The sequence below is a fragment of the Erythrolamprus reginae genome, chromosome 3 (assembly GCF_031021105.1).
Source record: "Erythrolamprus reginae isolate rEryReg1 chromosome 3, rEryReg1.hap1, whole genome shotgun sequence".
Taxonomy (NCBI): domain Eukaryota; kingdom Metazoa; phylum Chordata; class Lepidosauria; order Squamata; family Dipsadidae; genus Erythrolamprus; species Erythrolamprus reginae.
Window position 1 is genome coordinate 41242473 of NC_091952.1, and position 21122 is coordinate 41263594.

General features: G+C 36.4%; 1 protein-coding gene across 5 annotated transcripts; it reads left to right on the top strand.

The window, feature by feature from the left end:
* Positions 1-193: 193 nt before the first annotated feature.
* Positions 194-20284, top strand: GSS (glutathione synthetase). Of its 5 annotated transcripts, XM_070744903.1 has the most exons (14): positions 275-310; positions 1515-1595; positions 4354-4490; positions 5114-5259; positions 8041-8116; positions 9686-9825; positions 11199-11315; positions 12569-12649; positions 15345-15422; positions 16805-16871; positions 17831-18025; positions 18132-18213; positions 19289-19478; positions 19656-20284. In XM_070744903.1, exons 2-14 carry the CDS (start codon positions 1577-1579, stop codon positions 19777-19779), a joined length of 1452 nt encoding a protein of 483 aa, XP_070601004.1. In that variant the 5' UTR covers positions 275-310; positions 1515-1576; the 3' UTR covers positions 19780-20284. The 5 variants fall into 5 exon arrangements, 4 of the variants coding, with proteins under 4 accessions (XP_070601005.1, XP_070601004.1, XP_070601003.1 ...); XM_070744904.1 differs by lacking the exon at positions 1515-1595 and having other exon boundaries at positions 194-310; XM_070744902.1 differs by lacking the exon at positions 1515-1595 and having other exon boundaries at positions 276-516.
* The last annotated feature ends 838 nt before the right edge of the window (positions 20285-21122 follow it).

Consider the following 21122-nt stretch of genomic DNA (forward strand, 5'->3'; position numbering starts at 1 on the left):
ACTGGCCACCATACATATTCAACATTCAAATATGGCGCCCCCTCTCGCAAAGTGGGGGAAAACCCCTCTTCAGGAGAAACTTGCATCAGGTAAAGAGCAGGAGGGGGAGGCGCGGGGGCCCGCCTCCGTATTTGCAAGGTTCCGCCTTTCTCCTCGGCATTGGCCTTTTGTTTGTGCGACCTTTTCCCAATATGATTGCATTGCTGTCAATCAGTGCAGAGGTGTCCGTGGATAGGCTGAAAAGAGTAGCCAATCTGCGAGGGGCTATCCGAACGGACATAGTTGTGGATTCCCGTCAGAGTGGTCTCAGGTACCGGGTGGGCGCCTGGGTGGCGTGTTATATGTCTCCTGTTTTTAAATGGTTCCATAGACATTTAAATCCGCAGAAAGGATGTGGGGTGTTAGTGAGTATCGGTGCTCTGAGGCGAGGATGTAGCGGCCGGCGCCTTTCCTCACCCATTGGAAGGGAGAAATGGGAGGACCCAGTGGTGCCCGTTAACCCCCAGCTTTTCTCAGGTGACAAAACGATGGGTGCGGGACTATTGAGGGCAGAAGGACGCAGAGCAGCGTTTGTCCTTTCGAACAATGAGTGTGCCTGTGTGAACAGTTAAGGGGGCTTCCGGAAGCGGAAGTGGACTGGGATCAAAGCTAGCCAGTATCTGAGGCGCACAGGTGAATCCTGAGAGCCAAGAACGGCTTTAAATTATTTAAAAACGACTACAGGTGAAACTCGAAAAATTAGAATATGGTGCAAAAGTTCGTTTATTTAATTAATACAACTTAAAAGGTGAAATGTAATATATGAGAGAGCCTCATTATAGATCCAAACTAAGTACTGAGTACATATGCATGCTTATACTTTTCCTATCATCCTTTCCCCCCCACTCAGGACTGTATGACTGTAACTTGTTGCTTGTATCCTAAGATTTTTATTAATATTGATTGTTTCTCCATTGCTTATTTGACCCCTATGACAATCATTAAGTGTTGTATCACATGATTCTTGAAAAATGTATCTTTTTCTTTTATGTACGCTGAGAGCATATGCACCAAGACAAATTCCTTGTGTGTCCAATCACACTTGGCCAATAAAATTCTATTCTATTCAGAGGTCCAATATTGTTCTATGTATATCCTTGTTTTATTGATCACATGTAACATTCTAATTTTCTGAAATGGGGGATAGCAATAGCACTTAGACTTACGGTATATACTGCTTCATAGTGCTTTTACAGCCCTCTCTAAGCGGTTTAAAGAGTCAGCATATTGCCCCCAACAATCTGGGTCCCCATTTTACTCAACTCGGAAGGATGGAAGGCTGAGTCAACCTGACGTAGCTGACGTAGCCTGCAGTACTGCACTCTTACCACTGCACCTTGCCTTGCATATAATGAGTCTCATATATTACATTTCACATTTTAAGTTGCATTACTGAAATAAATGAACGTTTGCACGATATTCTAGTTTTTCAAGTTTCACCTGTATAAGAGAACTGTCAATTTATTTTATGATAGGAAAGAAGGCACTTCACGTCCACAGATTCTGGACTGAGGATGGGGAAGATCTGTTCTAAAAGATGCTGTCTTTTACAGAAAGTAAGGGGAAAATGATAATTAACTAAAAACACTTATTAAGGCAAACCTTTTTTCCATTGGGTGCTGAAATTGTGTGCATGTGCACTGTTGCTCATCTGTTAGTGCCCACACACATATAATGCAATGCCCCTAATGTACATACTGGCCCCTGTACACATATGCGTGACCCATCACGTATGCACATGTGATCCCCCCCCCCTGTTTTGGCCTCCCATCCCAAAACAGTAGTGGGAGAGGAGGAAAGGCCTCTTTCCCTAAACGGAGCTGGGCATGAGGAAAAGCCTTGTGTGCCCAAACATCACTGGGGTGGAATCTCCAGAGATCTGGGAAGACACTGGTCACAGAAAGTGAGGAGAAAGCATGAGTTTGTCTGATCCAAAAATCAGTTGGCCAGCGGGAGGCACTTGCACATGCTCAGTACAGCTAAGCTGGTCAACAGCTCATGTGCCTGCAGAGAGGGTTCCGCGTACCACTTTTGGCATGCATGCCATAGGTTCGCCATCACAGAACTAGAGATAGATCACAGATGATTCAGCATTTACTTACCGACAGTTGAGATTTCCCCCCCTCCTTTGTTTGTTTTCATTTATTTTAATTGGTGTTAAAACAATATTAGTCTGTTTCAGAAACAGTTGAATTTTTTCTTCCACGGTTTCATGCAAGATGGTGTTAATAAATGGAATTGGTCTTGTATTTTTTCGCATTTCCTTTATAACGGAATGAAAATGAATTATTGCAATGTCTGTAGCTATCCAGATTTCTTCCAATAAGGCATAAGGTTGCAAGTAATAACAGGTACTTTACTGAACCTGATAAAGTTTTTTATATTTGTTCAAGTAAATAATTGAAATTCTTTCTAAAGTAACTCATTATTTCTATTACTGAGTTTGGTCACATTATTTAGCATAAAGTTTACGTTGAACAAACTACAGTACTTCCATTAGCCTGGGTTTCTATATAATGTTTAAAAGATTGTAATTGCTATTCTGACATAACTTGTCAAGATCCATATCTATAAGGATTTATTATTGTACTTCTTGGCTCATGGAGATCTGCATCATAATTATTGTTAATAGATTACTGCTTTGCCCAGATGAACTTAATTATTACACTAAAAATAATCAGAAATTGGGGAATTCCTCTAATAAAAAAGATATTCAGTTAGTGCATTTTTTCTAACATGATTGTTAATAGGATATTTCTGTATCTCACAAATAGAGATATATGAAAAAATTGTATTGTTGGAGCTCAGACACAGGTTACATAGACAGAGACATTGTTACAAAAGGCAGCATAAATTGATGACTATGTGAAATCTATACTAACAAAGAGAAAGTTCTGGGAATGGACAGCATATAATGATACTTCAATAGTGTATTCCACTCATTCTGTTGTCTAGTAGTAATGAAAATCTGATTTTATCTACAATACTATTTCATTTTAAGATACTTCATAACTATGTATTTGGGAATCATTCAGCATATTTCTATAAAACAATGTTTCCCCATGTGTGTAATGTGCCTATGTATAATTAGAAGGAAAATTGCTATTTATGCTATCAATGAATTTTCTAATTCATTTGCTTTTATATTTACTTCAGTAAAAATAATCAGATTTAAACATTAATCTCTTAACTCTTTTTGAACTTATATTTTGGATCTAAAGTTAGATATGTACTCTTTTATCTTTGGTCAAGTGTGATGTTCACTAAAACACTTTAGATTCTACTGAGATACCTCCCCCAGGCTTATATAGTTTATGTATGGTATGTTTGTGTTGTATGGTTCTAATGATGTGTTTTATATGTATTAGATTTGTTACATTGTTATATTGTTACTATTCTTGTGAGCCGCTCTGAGTCTGTGGAGAGGGGCAGCATACAAATCTAATAAACTATTATTATTATTATTATTATTATTATTATTATTATTATTATTATTATTATAAAATACCACTACATTTTTTGTGGGATGTATTCCCAGATAAATATATTAGATAGATGGTGTGTTTTAGAGACTAAGTAACACAGAGTTGGCCTTCCCTGGGTCCAATCGATTAAACAATGTCGTTTGGCGGGACCCAGGGAAAGAGCCTTCTCTGTGGCGGCCCCGACCCTCTGGAACCAGCTCCCCCCCCCCGGAGATTAGAATTGCCCCCATCCTCCTTGCCTTTCGTAAACTGCTTAAAAACCCACCTCTGCCATCAGGCATGGGGGGATTGAGACATCTCCCCTGGGCCTATACAGTTTATGCATGGTATGTTTGTGTGTATGTTTTTGCTTTTTAATAAGGGGTTTTTAGTGACTTTTAAATTATTAGATTTGTTGTATATTGTTTTATTGTTGTTGTGAGCCGCCCCGAGTCTATGGAGAGGGGCGGCATACAAATCTAATAAATTATTATTATTATTATTATTATTATTATTATTATTATTATTATATCTATGAATGAGATCAACTTCTTGGTGGTGGCTCAGACTTACAGAAATTCATTCCAACACATTTAGCAGATTTTAAACCAATCTTTAAAATTTGATTATGTTCCTTTTGCTAACTATTTGGATTGTTAAATACAGAGCTTCTGAACTTTTTAAATTTGTTATACAATTTAATATTACATGATTTAACCCTGGATTTTTGAATTTATTGCAGAATGGTATTTTTAATGGATATTGAATCTTATTTTTCTTCTGCACATCATCTTGGTATTGGTGTGTGCGTATATAAAATATTTTTAGAATATTATTGTATCTTTTTCAGTTTTTGCAATGATTTCGCTTTGGAAAGATGTTTTGGAAAATGTGCAGCTCATTCAATATGTGGCTCCCATTGCAATAGACGTAGCACTACTTGAAGGTGTTCTAATGAGGACTAAAGATGACCCCAATGCTTCTGATGTAAGTACCTATTTGACAGATCTTGAAACAAGTACCTATGTTATTGTAGAGAAATATTGAAATATTACTTATCAGTTATTTAACTATATCTATATCCCCTACAACTTTATTAATTATATGTCCTTTATTACTCAATTGGTTTTTACATGTTTGTTCAATAGAAAACATATCTCACTTTCCGCTATCATTTTACATACCTTCAAACCTTAATGAGTAGATAAATTCACTCATATACTGATCAGTGAAGATAGTTGACAATTGTCTGCATGTAAAGCAAAGTTCTCAGTAATTTGTCTCCATGTAATAATTTTTTTCATGTATGGCACCATTAACAAATCTGGAAGCATGTAGTGACCCAATGCAAGCAAGCAGGCCAAAGTGACATAACACACATGGAAAGCTTTTTTTTTCTTTTTATTTGCTCCCATTATTTATGGAACACTTATTTTCATTAAAGATCAGTACATAATGCTGGCAACATAATTCTGCTGTAATGCTATTAAGTTTCCTCCCCTACATACTGTACTTCCAATAGGCTTTCAAGTTTTGAAAGAGTTTAATTTCATTACTTGTTCAAAAGGGTTCAAAGACAGCTTATCCATTGCTTTTCCTTGTTTTAACAGGTTGTGAATTTTGCACCTTTTACACTGTTCCCATCTCCAGTACCAAAAAATCTGCTTGAACAAGCCTATTCCATCCAACAATATTTTAACCTACTAGTGGATAAAGTTAGCCAGGATACAGAATTCCTAGAGTACACTCTTGCCAGGTATGTCTATCTATTGCATATTAAGTATTAAGTGAAAAAGTATTTCAGTGCAATTTTCATGGTTTCTGGATCGCTAATCTTCAGTTAATAACTTCCCTGTATAGTGACTTTTCAAATTTAAAAGTGCTAAAAAAGGTAGCTTAACATATGGTCCTTGAACTTAAAACTATTGCAGTGCCCCATGGTCATGTGATTGTGATTCATGTGCTTTTAAACTGGCACGTGTTTACCATTTGTGAGCTTCACAGCCAACGTCTGACAAGCAAAATCAGTGGAGAAGCCAGCAGTAAGTTGCAAGTCATGATCACATGATATAATTTTTAAAATGGTTGCAGGTGAATTGCTTAACAACTCTCATAAGTCAGGCACCGTCATGTGATGTTTCACTTAATGACTATGTTGCTTAGCAACTCAGTTGTCCCAATTATAGAATAGAGTAGAATTCCTTATTGGTCAAGTGTGAAGGAATTTGTCATTAGTGCATATGCTCTCAGCGTATATAAAAGAAGATACATTTGTCAAGAATCATGAGGTACAACACTTAATGATTGTCATAGAGTACAAATAAGCAATCAGGAAACAATGTTAATATAAATCGTAAGGATACAAGCAAGAAGTTACAGTCATACAGTCATAGGTGGGAGGAGATGGGTGATAGGAACAATGAGAAGACTAATAGTAATAGTAATGCAGCCTTAACAACCTTGACAGTGGTGAGGGAATTATTTGTTTAGCAGAGTGATGGCATTAGGGAAAATTGTTCTTGTGTCTAGTTGTCTTGGTGTGCAGTGCTCTAGAGCGTCGTTTTGAGAGTAGGAGTTGAAACAATTTATGTGCAAGATCCAAGGGGTCAGTAAATATTTTCATAGCCTCTTTTTGATTTGTGCAATATACAGGTCCTCAATGGAAGGCAGGTTGACAGTAATTGTTTTTTCTGCAGTTCTGATTATCCTCTGAAGTCTGTGTCTGTCTTGTTGGATTGCAGAACTGAACCAGACAGTTATAGAAGTGCAGATGACAGACTCAATAATTCCTCTGTAGAACTGTGTCAGCAGCTTCTTGGGCAGTTTGAGCAGAATATAGTTATTGAGTGAGGATAACTTATATTGATTTAGTGGAATGTGGAAGAAACATTCATACATTCTTCTTCATTATTCACATCAAGCTATTCTTTATGCCTATTTTATTTCAAGTGTTATTTGTCTAACTGTTTTCAAATGACTGGAAAACTAAAAAAATGTTATGAATGTACAGGTGAAACTCAAAAATTAGAATATCATGCAAAAGTTCATTTATTTCAGTAATGCAACTTAAAAGATGAAACATAATATGTGATGATTCTTGAGCATATAGCTCATGAAAACCCCAAATCCACAATCTTAGAAAATTAGAATATTACATGCAGTCAGTAAAACAAGGATTGTACATAGAACAATATCGGGCCTCTGAAAAATATAAGCATGCATATGCACTCAGTACTTGGTTTGGGCCCCTTTTGCACCAATTACTGCCTCAATGCAATGTGGCATGGATGCTATTAGCCTGTGGCATTGCTGAGATGTTATGGAAGACCAGGATGCTTCAATAGCAGCCTTCAGTTCTTCTGCATTGTTTGGTCTCATGTCTCTCATCTTTCTCTTGGCAATTCCCCATACATTTTCTATGGGGTTCAGGTCAGATGAGTGCTGGCCAACCAAGTACAGTAACCCCATGGTGCTTTTGGCAGTGTGGGCAGGTGCCATGTCCTGCTGGAAAATGAAGTCAGCATCCCCATAAAGCTAGTCTTTGGAAGGAAGCATGAAGTGCTCCAAAATCTCCTGGTAGATGGCTATGTTGATCCTGGACTTAATGAAGCACATTGGACCAACACCAGCATATTGACCTGGCTCCCCAAATCAACACAGACTGTGCAAACTTTTGCATCTCATTTGGAAACTAAGGACCCAGAATATGGAGGAAGGATGGATAGGCACACACTGCAAGATGCTTGAAGTCCAATGTGAAGTTTCCACAGTCTGTGTTGATTTGGGGAGCCATGTCATCTGCTGCGAATGCTGACTGTACACCATAATCATCACAATTACAACAAATCATGGCTTGAACTATCTTGCCTTGCTTGTAATGAGTCCGTCAAATATTACGTTTCACTTTTTAAAGTTGCATTACTGAAATAAATGAGCTTTTGCACGATATTCTAATTTTTTGAGTTTTACCTGTATTTCTAAGTAAGTAATATCAACCAGCATCCCATGCCATATTCTGTTAGGTTTAAGCACTATAAATATTATAGATTCCAACATTAGTATATGTCATCTGACATATTTTGCAGATAAATTGCTGTTGGGGGTCCAAATAGCACCAGAAATATGAAGACCTGGATTTTTAAGATAAATAACAACTGTATTATGCAGTAAACTGAGGAAAAACTGGGGGGGAAATATTCCTAGTAATAAATATTATTTTCCTAATATGGTATAAATTCTTTAAAAATGTAGGCATGTTCATGATCTTTTCCTGCTCAGGTATTTTATATAATGAGCAACTTTGCTCCACAAATATATTAAAAATAGATATGAAGGAATAAACATCACTCTAAAATATTTCGTCTAATATTTGGATTTCTCTGGCCCTTATATTTTTCATAATTCCTTAACTTGTGAAGAATTCTAGGGAACTGAAACTTTCTATGTTACTTTGTGTTACTTTTTAAAAGTGGTTCTTGTATTTCTACAATAAGTCTGAATTCTACACATGATCTATTTTTTTTCTACTTCTTCCTAGTATCCTTAAAGTGGATGACTTTACAGCCCAACTATTTAAAATTTACAAGCAGGTTTTGGATGAAGGAATTGCTCAGGTATTTCATAAAAGCTGTTAAAACTGCTGATTTATTTCAAAAATATGTCATCCTTACAGCATCAAACTTAAAAATATCAATAATAATGAAGACTCACCCCAATGTCACTGACAGTTCATTGTGAAATGAGCAGCTACATAAATATGAGAAATAAATGGATGTTCTAGACATTTGTTAAATACAATCTTGGACCTCAAGGAAACCTAACCCTAGGTAACTGCCCTACTGACAATTTTTTTTCTTTTGGCCCTACTAAATACCTTAACAGGTAGCCCACACCCCTAATTCAATGCCTGGGAGGGTGAAAACAGCTTCCCCATTCCCCGGAGGCCGTCCTGAGGCTGGAAACAGCTTGTTTCCCAACTTCTGGTGGGTCCAGTAGGTTCGTGTTTTGCCCTCCCCAGGCTCCAAAGGCTTCCCTGGAGCAGAGGGAGGGTAAAAATGCCCTCCCAACCCCACCCCAAGGCTCTCTGGAAGCCAAAAATGCCCTCCCAGAGCCTCTGTGCAAGCCAAAAATCAGCTGGTAGGCACACACATGAACGTTGGAGCTGAACTAGGGCAACAGCTTGTGTGCCAGCAGATATGATTCCACGTACCACCTGTGGCACCCATGCCATAGGTTCGCCATCACTGTTCTAGGGGAACGTACCTAAACGTTATCTTGTCAGGCAATCCCTATCATAACAGAGGGCAGGTAGATCTCACTTAACAACAATAATTTCTGCTGCAAAGTTATGCAGTCATAAAACATGACCTTACATGACTATGCCATGTAGTGATTGCAGTTCTGACTGTTCCCAATTAGCATTAAGTGAATCACGGACAATTAAATGAGAACCTTATAAGATTGCAATTTCTGATTTACTACCGACTTCTCCAATGACTTTGCTTGTAAGAAGCCAGCAGGGAAGGTTCTAAAATGCAGTCAAGTGACCCTGGTCTTCCATAACACCTCAGCAATGCCACAGGCTGATAGCTTCCATGCCACGCCACCTTGAGGCAGTAATTGCTGCGTAGGGGCCCCAAATCAAGTACTGAGTACATATGCATGGTTATTCTTTTCAGAAGTCCAATATTGTTCTATGCACAATCTTTGTTTTATTGATTGCATGTAATATTCTAATTTTCGGAGATTGTAGATTTGGAGTTTTCATGAGCTGTATCCCATAATCATCACAGTTATGGCAAATCATGGCTCAACTATCTTACTTTGCATGTAATGAGTCTCTCTCGTAGATTAGTTTCACCTTTTAAGTTGCATTACTAAAATAAATTAATGTTTGCAGGATATTCAGGGTAACCGCTCCGAGTCTACAGAGAGGGGTGGCATTCAAATCTAATAAATTATTATTATTATTATTATTATTATTATTATTATTATTATTATTATTATTACTGCTGTCATGTGGATTATATTATGTTAAGTGCTCAATAAACTGAGGTACAAATTGATGTTTGATGAATAATAATGTAGAGTAGATATCCTTTTGGAGTACTTGGAATACTTGCCACTATAGTTTCTGTTATAAGGGCAAGTTTCTGTCTTACTTCTGTTTCTATCTTACTTAGCCATTGGTTTTAGGAATCAATCGCTCTGATTACATGTTTGACCATGGCGCAGATGGTTCTCCAGCTCTAAAACAAGTAGAGATAAATACCATTGCAGCAAGCTTTGGAGGTCTCACATCTCGAACCACTACAGTACACCGGTAAGTTTGCCATTTGCGTTCTTTCACTGTGTATGATTTTAGCATACACAGCAAAGTTGCTGTGAATTCCACTTTGCTTTGCTTGCTTGTATTTATTCAGGCTGTTTCTATTCTGTAATAGGGATGGCTTAAAGCTATGTAAAATGCTGAAGATTTGCCCTTTACATTTTGTGATTTCATCCAGCAAGGTTTCAATTCTTATTTGAAGGCTACTTAAAAATACCATGTATCATTAAGATTTTGGCTGGCTCAGATAGAGCAGAAGCACATGGGAAAAGGATAGTTGAAATGCCTTAGCCAAGGTCCATCTGAGAATGTAAACTACCTATGTCCATCGTTTGAATAATCATCCACTCTCATCCTCTTGGCCTTGAAAGAGCTTCAAAACCTGGCTCTATCATTTGGCCTGAGGCTCTGAAGGGGGTGTTCCATGCTGGAGGTGGTTAGTGGACGAGGAGGAAAATCCCCCACCAGCCCATTGAAATTTGTTTTTTATTTAATCTGTGTATTTAATGTTTTAATGTTTTGCACTTGCTTTTTGATTTGGTGAGCTATCCAGAATCACTTGACAGAGAGATGGGTGGTATATAAATTTAATAAATAAATCAAAACATGAATCCAAAGCTGCCCCCTTCTCATCTATGCAACAACCTACTTGTGAGCTCATTGTTCATCCAGTATATTAAGCACCATAGCAGAAGCCCTTTTTCTTGATATATTCCCACTGCAAGTGCAAAGGCATCAGCATAAAATTCTGAATCCTTCTAACGATCGATATCATAGCAAGGATTCTCTATGCTTACTTGTTTTTATTAAAAATAAGAAAGCTGAGTTTCTTCAAAATCTTCATCTGAATTTTGCTGGATTTGTAAGCTGCAGTTTAAAAAGACAGTTTCAATACAATGGAGTACAAGTAGCTCATGCTTGAACTACGGAGTCCTTAGTGCTCTCTGAAGTTGGTTTTGTGCTTGCAAATGTTTCATTATCCAACTAGGTAACAATGTGAGTGAGTGAAGAGTTTGTTTTCTGTTTATATACTGTAGCTTGCCCTGCCATTTTGATGGGTTGTGGTTTTCTCCTTGATAAAACCTGTTATCAAGTTTAGAATGTATTTTATAATGATATTTATTAATGGCACCCTTGAATAAATTGATGCTTTGACCACAAAATATATGGCAATGATAATCTTTCCATGTTTACTTTAATTTTGCAAGTGAAAATGTTTTGTATATACTCATGTATATACTCATGAAGGATTTTTAGAATATATGTTTCAGAAAATGATTAGGTCTTTTATGTCTTTATAGCTTTGTTCTAGGAGTTGTGTATTCTCAATCTTTTATGACTTCTGTATCTATGTTTCCCAATCATAGGCATGTGCTGAATGTTTTGGGGAAATCAAAGGAAGCCTCAAAATTGCTTTCCAATAATCCATCAAAAGGAATTGCTATGGGCATTGCAAGAACTTGGGAACTCTACAGCTCAGATAGGTAAGATAAGCGGCCTGTAAAATATCTGCATAGCTGTGCATTTTATTTTTATGAATAAGTGTTTCTCTGAGACAGAGAAGTCATGCTTCTAGGTTTAGGGTAATTGAAGGGACATAAAGCACACTCATTCTGCCTAATCTCAGCAGATGGGCAGAAAGAATTAGCAATTCCTCAAAAAACCTGGCCCTATGTCATGCAATCTCAAATTGTACCTGGAAGCCATTTAGTAACCAGTGCAGTTTGCAAAGCAGTAAATGTCAACTACTTTGGGTGCATCATAGCACACTAATTAATGCCAACTTTACCATATTTTGGACCAGCTGCAGCCTCCACATGGTCTTCAAGGGCAGCCCACTTTAGGATTCCTTTCAATATCCACAAATAGTAATAGTAGTGATCTCTGAAACCATGATAAAAGCAATAAAATCTAAAGGCAGCAAGTAGAATATTAGTAGAACATTAACAGAAGACTATGCCATGAGCTTCAAAACAGTTAGTGGAAATAAGAGAAAGTGGAGTGAGGCCATATAGTATTTACTGTATGTAAAGGATAGACATTCATATTGTAAGTAAAAAGACAAATAGGAGACCATCCAAATAGCCTAGAGCAGGGGTATCAACTCAAGGCCTGTGGACTGGATGCAGCCTGTAGAATGCTTAAATCTGGCCCATGGCGCCAGCCTGGAAATCTCAAAGGACCAGCCCACAGTGCCTCTGCCAGCCAAAATGGCCCATAAGGGGGGACATATGTGGTCCTGTGTGGCTCATTTTCTGCCTCCCTGGCCTCCTGAAGTACTCTGCCATCCAAAAACAGAAGACCTTACATACTGTAGGTCCATTTAATCTACAATCAGCATTATATAATTGACAGCTGTTTCTATTTACAATCCTGGAAATTTACCTCTGCTGTTAGATCTTCAATTATCATATTATTTATGCTATTGTATTTTTATTATTAGTGAGATAATAAAAATGCAATAGTATAAATTGCTTTTCTGACTGGAAAAGCAATTTACTATTAAAAAATAGGGTATAAATTTAGAAATAAAAAGTTTGAGTATGAAGAATAAGTAATAAATCTTTGCCAGTAATATCTGGTAGACGAGATAGGAAAATGGTTATAGTAAAAGAAGTGTGAAAAAGAAAGAAGAGAAAAGTAAAAATGCATTTTGAGCCTGTGTCAAACATTTTTGTATTTCAAAATTATAATATTTTAATTAATGCAATTACTACATAATGCATTTTTATTTCAGAGCAGTGGTGATGTTTCTGGTTGAAGAAGCTCAGAGAAATATTTTTGACCAGCGTTGTATAGAAAATGAACTATGGAAAAGGTAACAGTCTCATATAATTAGGATCAACATGCTATTTAATGTTGTGCTTGGCTCTGGGCCAGTTCCTGCAACGGGGAATTTGGATGTTGGCTTAGGAAAGTCCTCAGGTACCCAGAGACTTGTCTTACTGCCATCAGCTTCTGACCGTGAGGATTCCTTGCCAAGGTCAGACTCTGGGGAAGAATAAGAATAAGATAGAGAAATTGATGCAGCCAGCCCATTAGTTAATGACTCCATTAGTGGGTCATTGGACTCGAAGGAGGAGGATCGGTGGATAGATGCCAGAATGTGCAGGCTCATGGCTAGAAAGGACCAACTGCACAGGTATTGTCGGAGATAAGGGAGAACACCTGTGGCTGAGGCAATTAGGCTAGTGGGGTTGCTGATAAATTACCAGCGTTGCAGAGAGCGCATGTGGGAGTTTATCTGTTTGGAGAAGGATCCGTCGTGTTTGCTTTACTTTCACAGACTTTTTGGGATTTCACAGCTAAGTAAATCTTGTGTCTCACTAAGTACCCATACTAAAAGAAAGATTGCTAAATTTTTGTCTCTCAAAGCTTTCAAGGACTGTTATCTGTGTGTGAGCTAATTTGCTCAGTTTAAAGTATGTGTGCACAGCTTTATTTTGGATAAACTGCATTTCTGTTTACTTTATAACAGCGTGTGTGTTTGAATTTACATTTCTGACTTAATTGGGGCTTGTAATGTGAAGCCCGGCATAACACTTAATAGTAGTGCTAGGCAAAATATCTTAAACTGAATGTTTCAAATTTGAAATAAGTGTTTTGAGTTTGAAACAATTCCTTTTTCTGCTGTAGAAACACTTTTTAAAATTTCTCAGTCCTGCTTTTGTACTTGAAACAGCTGTTTTACATTTAAGGTGGGAATGCTTTTTGCAATTGAAATAGTATATTTCAAATGTGGATGCTTGTATATATCTTTGCTATTAAATTAATTCCATAAGAGCTTAGATGATTAATATTTGGTTCCTTAAAATATATTTTGAAGATAAATGTTCAAATTTTAAAACTGTTAAAACAAGTTTGAGAAACTCATAGCTTCATGCAACGTCTAAACCATTTTTTTGGTAGCTCCAGGAATTATGCTGTGAAATGAGGGAAATAACCCTCTAAGTAACGAACTTTTTAAAAGTAAATAAATAAGGCAACAACTAATATCCATCTCTTCCAAAATCTCAGGCATGTTCATTTTAATAACTTCACTGTCTTATTATACATAGCAGTTCTCTGCTGCTCATAATAATAATAAAAGTATGGCCTATGACCAAGACCATTTATTTTCTTGTGAAAAATACAAATATAGTTTGCTCTCATCTTCTTCCTTGATTCTTCCTTTATTCATTCATCGCTTCCTTGAGTCCCAGAATTTTAACTGTTTTCTATCCTGGGAGATTCTCACTTCATTGCAAAGAGCAATTTCATTTTCCAGCTTGAATTCTGCCATTTGTTTTTTCCAGTTTCAAAATAACAAAATGGTATGCTTTGTGATGCTAATGCATAGAACATATAGATTTTATTAATAAAGAAAGGAAGATGACATTATATGACACTTCTCAGCTACCAGGACCTCCATAATCCAATAGAGAATCAGCCTTCTCCAGGTCCTGTCAGCTAGACAATGTTGCCTGGCGAGATCTAGGGAAAGAATTTTCTCTGTAGTGGCCCCGGCCCTGTGGAACTATCTCCAGATTTGTACTGCCCCCCCCCTCCTTCCACAAGAGGTTAAAAGACCCATCTTTGCCGAAAGGCTTAGGGCTACTAAGACCCAACATCTAGCCTCCAGCCGATGAATTGAATTTATGTCTGATTGTTTGAATGTGAATTATTGGTTTTTAAGATACTGGGGTTTTACTGTGTTTTAAATTTAGATTTCTACATATTGTGTATTACTTTGTTGTGAGCACCCCCTGAGTCTGAAGAATAGGACGGCGTAGAAGCAAACAAATAAACAAATTAACAAACAGTTAGTAGCTGAATGTAGCCATTGGAATACCAGTGCTGCCACATGGCCATGTAACTTCCTCCTCAGCAGCTCTGGCTCAGAGCTTAACCAAAACATTGTTTTATGTTAGTCCAGTTCATATTGGATGCCTACTACAGAAAATAGTAGTCATCTGAAGTTTAAGAGAAAAGCCTATCGGTTTTCTACATCTTAAGATAACATTGTCAAATTAATGTGTTATAATCAACATGTCAGAGTCAACCCACACTGCTAGGCTTGCCAGGCTATCACTTTCCCAACCAAGCTTATCCTGATCCTATTGTGAAACCTTTCCAAGTAAATAAAAAGATTTTGAACTCTTGCCGAAGAAAAAATGAAGGTCAAATGAAACTTAACCCAATAATAGGCATATTTATATGTTATCAAATGAATCATATTAATAATCTATAGATTATTAAATTAGATAATAGATTTGTGTTAAGAGGAGGCACTCTGTCCCTCAACATAACACAAATGTCTTCTCCTTGACCCAGTAATTCTAAAAGATAAATGGGGTCAGATTTACCTTCACAGAAGCTGTTCTGATTCTTCATCAGCAATCTTCCTTTTAGTATGGGTACTTAGTGAGGAAAACATGTTATCTTTTCCATATAAAATGGAAGCCCTTTTTTACTTGAAAGCACTTGATTTCTATTGAAAATTCCAATTCTCCTTGTCTTTCTTGCACCCTAAGGAATATCAAGGTGATCCGAAAAAGTTTTAAAGATGTGTTTGAAAAAGCATCTTTGGACAGTGAAAAGAAACTATATATGTAAGTAATGTCCATAGGCTGCAGCTGAATTTTGTGAAACCATAGTGGTAATACAATATATTAATTATCTTAGGTGAAAACTTGCCTACATCCAGCCTCTAATGTCATTTTAGAAAAGCTTTGTTGAGTCAAAGTAGTAATTCTCCCACAACATATTAGCTTGTTTGGCATGAAAAAACAGGTTTCTTTGCAGTGTCATATGTGAGCTTCATTTTCATATAACTGTAGCGTTTGAGCAAGACAAAATATTTGTGCTGCATTTGTCAAAAAAAATAGTATCAGGTACCTTGTCTTATGAACTTAATTGGTTCCAGGACGAGGTTCATAAGGTGAAAAGTTCGTAAGACAAAACAATGTTTCCCATAGGAATCAATGAAAAAGCGATTAATGTGTGGAAGCCCAAAATTCACTCCTTTTGCCAGCCGAAGCACCCGTTTTTACGCTGCTGGGATTCCCCTGAGGCTCCCCTCCATGGGAAACCCCACCTCCGGACTTCCGTGTTTTTGCGATACTGCAGAGGAATCCCAGCATCACAAAAATGGGTGCTTTGCTGGCAACAGAAGTCTGGAGGTGGGGTTTCCCAAAGAGGGAAGCCTCAGCAAAATCGCAGCATTTTCTGGGATTCTCCTGCAGCATTGCAAAAAAGCGGAAGTCCAGAGGTGGGGTTTCCCATGGAGGGGAGCCTCAGGGGAATCCCAGCAGTGCAAAAGCGGGCACTTCACTGGCAATGGAAGGTCCGGAGGTGGGGTTTCCCAACAAGGGGAGCCTTCGCCTGGCAACGGAAGTCCGAAGACGGGGCATCCCAGCAGCGGCGGAGGGTTCGTAAGGTAAAAATAGTTCGGAAGAAGAGGCAAAAAAATCTTAAGCCCCAGGTTCGTATCTCGAAAAGTTCGTATGACGAGGGATTCGTAAGACGTGGAATCACTGTATTTGAAAATGTTCACATGACCACCAGAATATAAATTAAAATTATTTTTAACTGAGTACATGAAATAAATTTTTAAATAAGTAGCTAATGAATGGCTAAATTAGTACTGATGGAAATAGAATTCATTCAAGGAATTAAGTAAATGACATCCTGGTTACTATTAAAGCAGTTCAATCCTTAACACATTTGGTTGTGTCTTAATTCACTGAAAGGTTGGAAATCAGTTATTAAATCAGCAAAACTATAAAAGTATGACCTGTTTGATAATGCAGATTTTACAGTAATTGAATGTAATGTTTTTGAAAATGTAATCAAAGCATTCAAAATTAATAGAAATCTACTTTGGAGTAATGGAATGTATTGCACAGTTGGTGTGTGGGTGATAGAGGGGGAGTGGGGAAGAGAAGACTTGAGAAATGAAGAAAAGTACTTACACTTTTGCTCTCTGTTTCAGAGATGGGGAGGAAGTAGCAGTGGTATATTACAGGGAAGGCTATATGCCAACAAGTTATAACGAACAGGTTAGTATTGTAATGATCTTTGGCAGCTGGCATAAGGTATATGATTTACTTTAAGGACCATTTTATTATATATTTCAGAATGAACCTCAACAATCTCAATTATATAATAATTAAATAGAAGTAATGCAGAAGTCTTGTATACATTTAAAGTGAAATTATTCTAAATATTTTCTGAGTCTTTGGAGAGGGGCGGCATACAAATCTAATAAATTATTATTATTATTATTATTATTATTATTATTATTATTATTATTATTATATAGAGTTGGATCCATGAGCTGTGAAATAAATTCACTGAAAATTATTCAGTTCTTCCTATGATAGTTGGTTGTTTTTTCTAAAGTAATTTCAATAGTTCATTGCCATTTCAAAAACATTGCTAAGATGTTCATGTGACTTCATTTCTAAATTATTCAGAAAACAATGATAAAGTTCTGAAGTGATTTCAGGAGTGTGGAAGAATTACTTTGTAAGTTTAATGACAGTGGTACTTTTGGCTACATCAAATGCAGGTTATTTCAGTGGGTAAAGAAATATTTTTGTTAATGTGAAGGTTTATTCTCATGAGCTTGGAGAACAAATCTCTGAAGCTTCACCTTCATCCTACACCCAAACTACAGATATTTGTGACTATTGCAAATAAATTTTTATGCATAACTTTTTCTAATATTCAGGTACCCAGACGGTTGTGTTCCTTTTCACACGATTAAATAGTAGTAATATACATAATTTTATCAATTTTTGTACTAAAAGATGCTATAGAAGTGTGCTATTTTTTCTTTAGTCCTGCAGTTTTCATGGATTAAGTTTTTATTTAGTAAGTTTATTGCACGAGATGCAGATGCAAGGGGGAGAAAGAACATATAAGTTTCCTCAACTGCATGATATACAATTGTACAATGTCCTAAATGTTATATGTTACAAAAGAATATGCACTGAGAGATCTTGTTTGTTTTAAGAACTGGGAGGCACGGTTATTGCTGGAAAAGTCCAGAGCAGTTAAGTGTCCTGATATAGCTACACAGCTGGTTGGAACCAAAAAAGTTCAGCAGGAGCTCAGCCGACCAGGAGTCCTGGAAAGATTCTTGCCAAATGAACCAGAAGCAGTGGCTCAATTGAGAGCAACATTCACAGGTCTCTATTCCTTGGAAATGGTAAGTAGCAATGTGTTAGAAATTGTATGTATTAGAAATTTTATTGTTAAAAGCCAAAATGAAGCATTTGCTATGGCTACTTTGCAACAGTCTTCTTTTCCTCAAGGATGAAGAGGGTGATAAGATGGTTGCCATTGCTATTGCTGACCCAGATCGATTTGTGTTAAAACCACAAAGGGAAGGAGGAGGTAATTATTTGCTGGGCTTGTATAATGGAAGTTCTAATAATTTATTTTTTAATCATAATGTTCTGGTTCTAAAACCACGTAGCCACTTAAATCATCAGATATCTAAGTTAAGAGTTATACAGTAGTGGTTTAAATATGTTCAGAATCAGAATTTCAGCTGCAGAATCTAGTAATTTTCAAAATCTGCAATATCTTCATTGCAAATAAAAGTCTGAACAGTAGAGAAGAGTAGAGCTGTTTAGGTATTCTGCTTAAAAGTTACATAAAACTTATGAATGCCATGTTTACAATAGAACCTTTTTTGTACTCAATGTTCATATAATGCAAATATCTGCAGAGAAGACAGCTTAAACATATACAATCAAATATGTAGAAATGTCTGTGCAGTTTACAACTCCAATGCAGTTTGAGACTGCATGCATTCCCCTCTGTATGCAGAAAAGTTCATTATATGCACATCTCTTTCAGTAGTCCAATAGCAAGGCTATGGATGTCAGCTTCCCTTGTCTGTTAATTCTTAAATACAGTTTATTTGTATATTTTGTTTTAAAGTTACAGTTTATTTATACAATTTCAGTTAACCTCCTGAATATGGCTAATATTAAGTAGAAAATGTTGATTTCTTTTTAAATATTTTGTATATTTAACAGTCACAATTATCTCTAACTTGGTGACTCTAAAAACTTCTAAAGAATGAGAATGTTGCTTGCTGATAGTTTAAGTAAAGGATAATTCTGTTACAAGGCTGAAAGTATTTAGTTATTCCATAATTATTATTAAACTACAGAAAATCTAGCAACTAAGCAATAAAGAGGCATTCCGCTATGAAGTTATCTTCCACAAATCCTACAAAAATGTTCTTTATAATATCACACATACACATGCTGTGCTGTATAGTTTTGGGGAGAAATGCAAATCTGCCCATGTAAAACGTTGCTAATTATAGGAAACAATTTCTCTTTATTTATCCTTTCTACTTATCCTTCATTTTTTGATATTGCTGGATGGGAGAAGAACCTTACATACAAATTAGCACATTTCTTTTGTGTAATATTAACTTCTATTGCATTTCCAGGGAATAATCTCTATGGAGATGAGCTCAAGCAAGTTCTGGAAAAAATTAAGGACAGTTCTGAGAGGACTTCTTATATTCTCATGGATAAGATAAAGGCTCTCCCAACACTCAATTACTTATTGAGGGCTCATTGTCCACTGAAAATATCAGAATGTGTATCTGAATTGGGAATCTTTGGAGTCTATATCAGGTGAGAAACTGGCTGTAATTCATAGTTATATTAAAATTTGCCATTGCAGAATTGTTGAGCAAGTGTGCATACACAAATTACCTGTTTAGAATCAAGCAGCTTTGCTTAATGGAACTCTAACAAGATTACTGATAAAAGGTTAAGCAATATTATATATACTTTTTTTTCCCTTTGCAGACATGGTCAAAAATTTGTGATGAACAAGCATGTGGGTCATCTCTTGAGAACAAAGGCTATGGAACATGCAGATGGTGGAGTAGCAGCTGGTGTAGCTGTCTTGGATACTCCCTATGTAATATAAAAAGGACACATTTTTAAGGCATGATTGCCAAATAGCAGATTTTGTAATCAAACTTAAAACAATTATCTTTAATAATTTGCAGTCCTACTCAGAATGTAGAGGATTCTAAATTACCTACTTTGAAATTTTCTGCAATATCCTGTCAAAGATGCACCTCACGGACCTAATGTGCTTTTAACAATCATGGACAACTGTCTGATAAGCATCTCCTAAAAGAGCATGTGGATTTCTGATAGCAGAAAATATTCTTTCTAACTTTCTACATATTCAAGATGTAATTCTAGTTTTCTCAAAATAGCATTAAGGAATGAAATTCTTCCAGAATAGTGTCTTTTGGAAAACTTTCTGTTTTACTCTGTTTCTGCCTGAAAATGACCTGAGAACAAACAAGAATCATGTATTCATGTTGCGTTTTATGGTGCTTTTGATGAGCTCCTTTGAAAGATGCACAAACACTAGTATTGGGTAAAGGGACATAATAAAAAGCATAAAATCGTTTCAGTGATTTGGTGTACCCATCCATGTTTTATAAAGCAACATAAGAAATAGGAAATTATTTCAAAACCAACTCTAACATACAAAATGTCTACAGCAACCAGGTTTGTTAGGACTAATTTGAGTTAAAATACTAGTGAAAGACTCATTGGTTCTGAATATCTCACGTCTGAGTAACTGATAGATTACAAAAATGTCTCAATACTTCTTGAAAAAGATAGCAAATGTGTAAGTTTAAAAATCAGATCTACTGATACAAGGATCATATGTGTTAATATAGTTTTATTTTAACTGAGATTCTTAAATCTCCAAAAGCTGTGAAACAATGGAATTTGTCTTGTTGCAGAAAACAGAATATTCTTCTTGTAATGGCATTGACAGCATACTATCTTTTCAGGCTTTCACATCTTATCACTTTGCTTTAGAAAGATGACATCTCTATACGTATATGTCTCTTTTGTTCAGGAGCACTATCTCACTTTACACATGGCTATCTTATTCAATGCATTTTAGAGGACAGGCTTAAAGAATTAATGGAGCTATATGAGGACAAAAGCATTAAGAATCAGTAGAATAATTTTCTAAAAATACTTTATCAATTGGAAAATATTCTGAAAAACAATTGGTGACAATGATGTGTCTGCCATCCCCGCTTTTCCTCCTAAGATTCTAGCAAAGGCCAATGGGGCTTTTATTTGGAAGGGGGGGGGGGGTCATGACATTCTGATATATTCACCAGTTATATTTGTAAAGCTGGAAATATTTTATGGTGTGATATTTCATACGATATGATGTTAAATTTTACATTTTAATAAATCAGCAGAGTCCAGTTACTGTTATCAGCATAT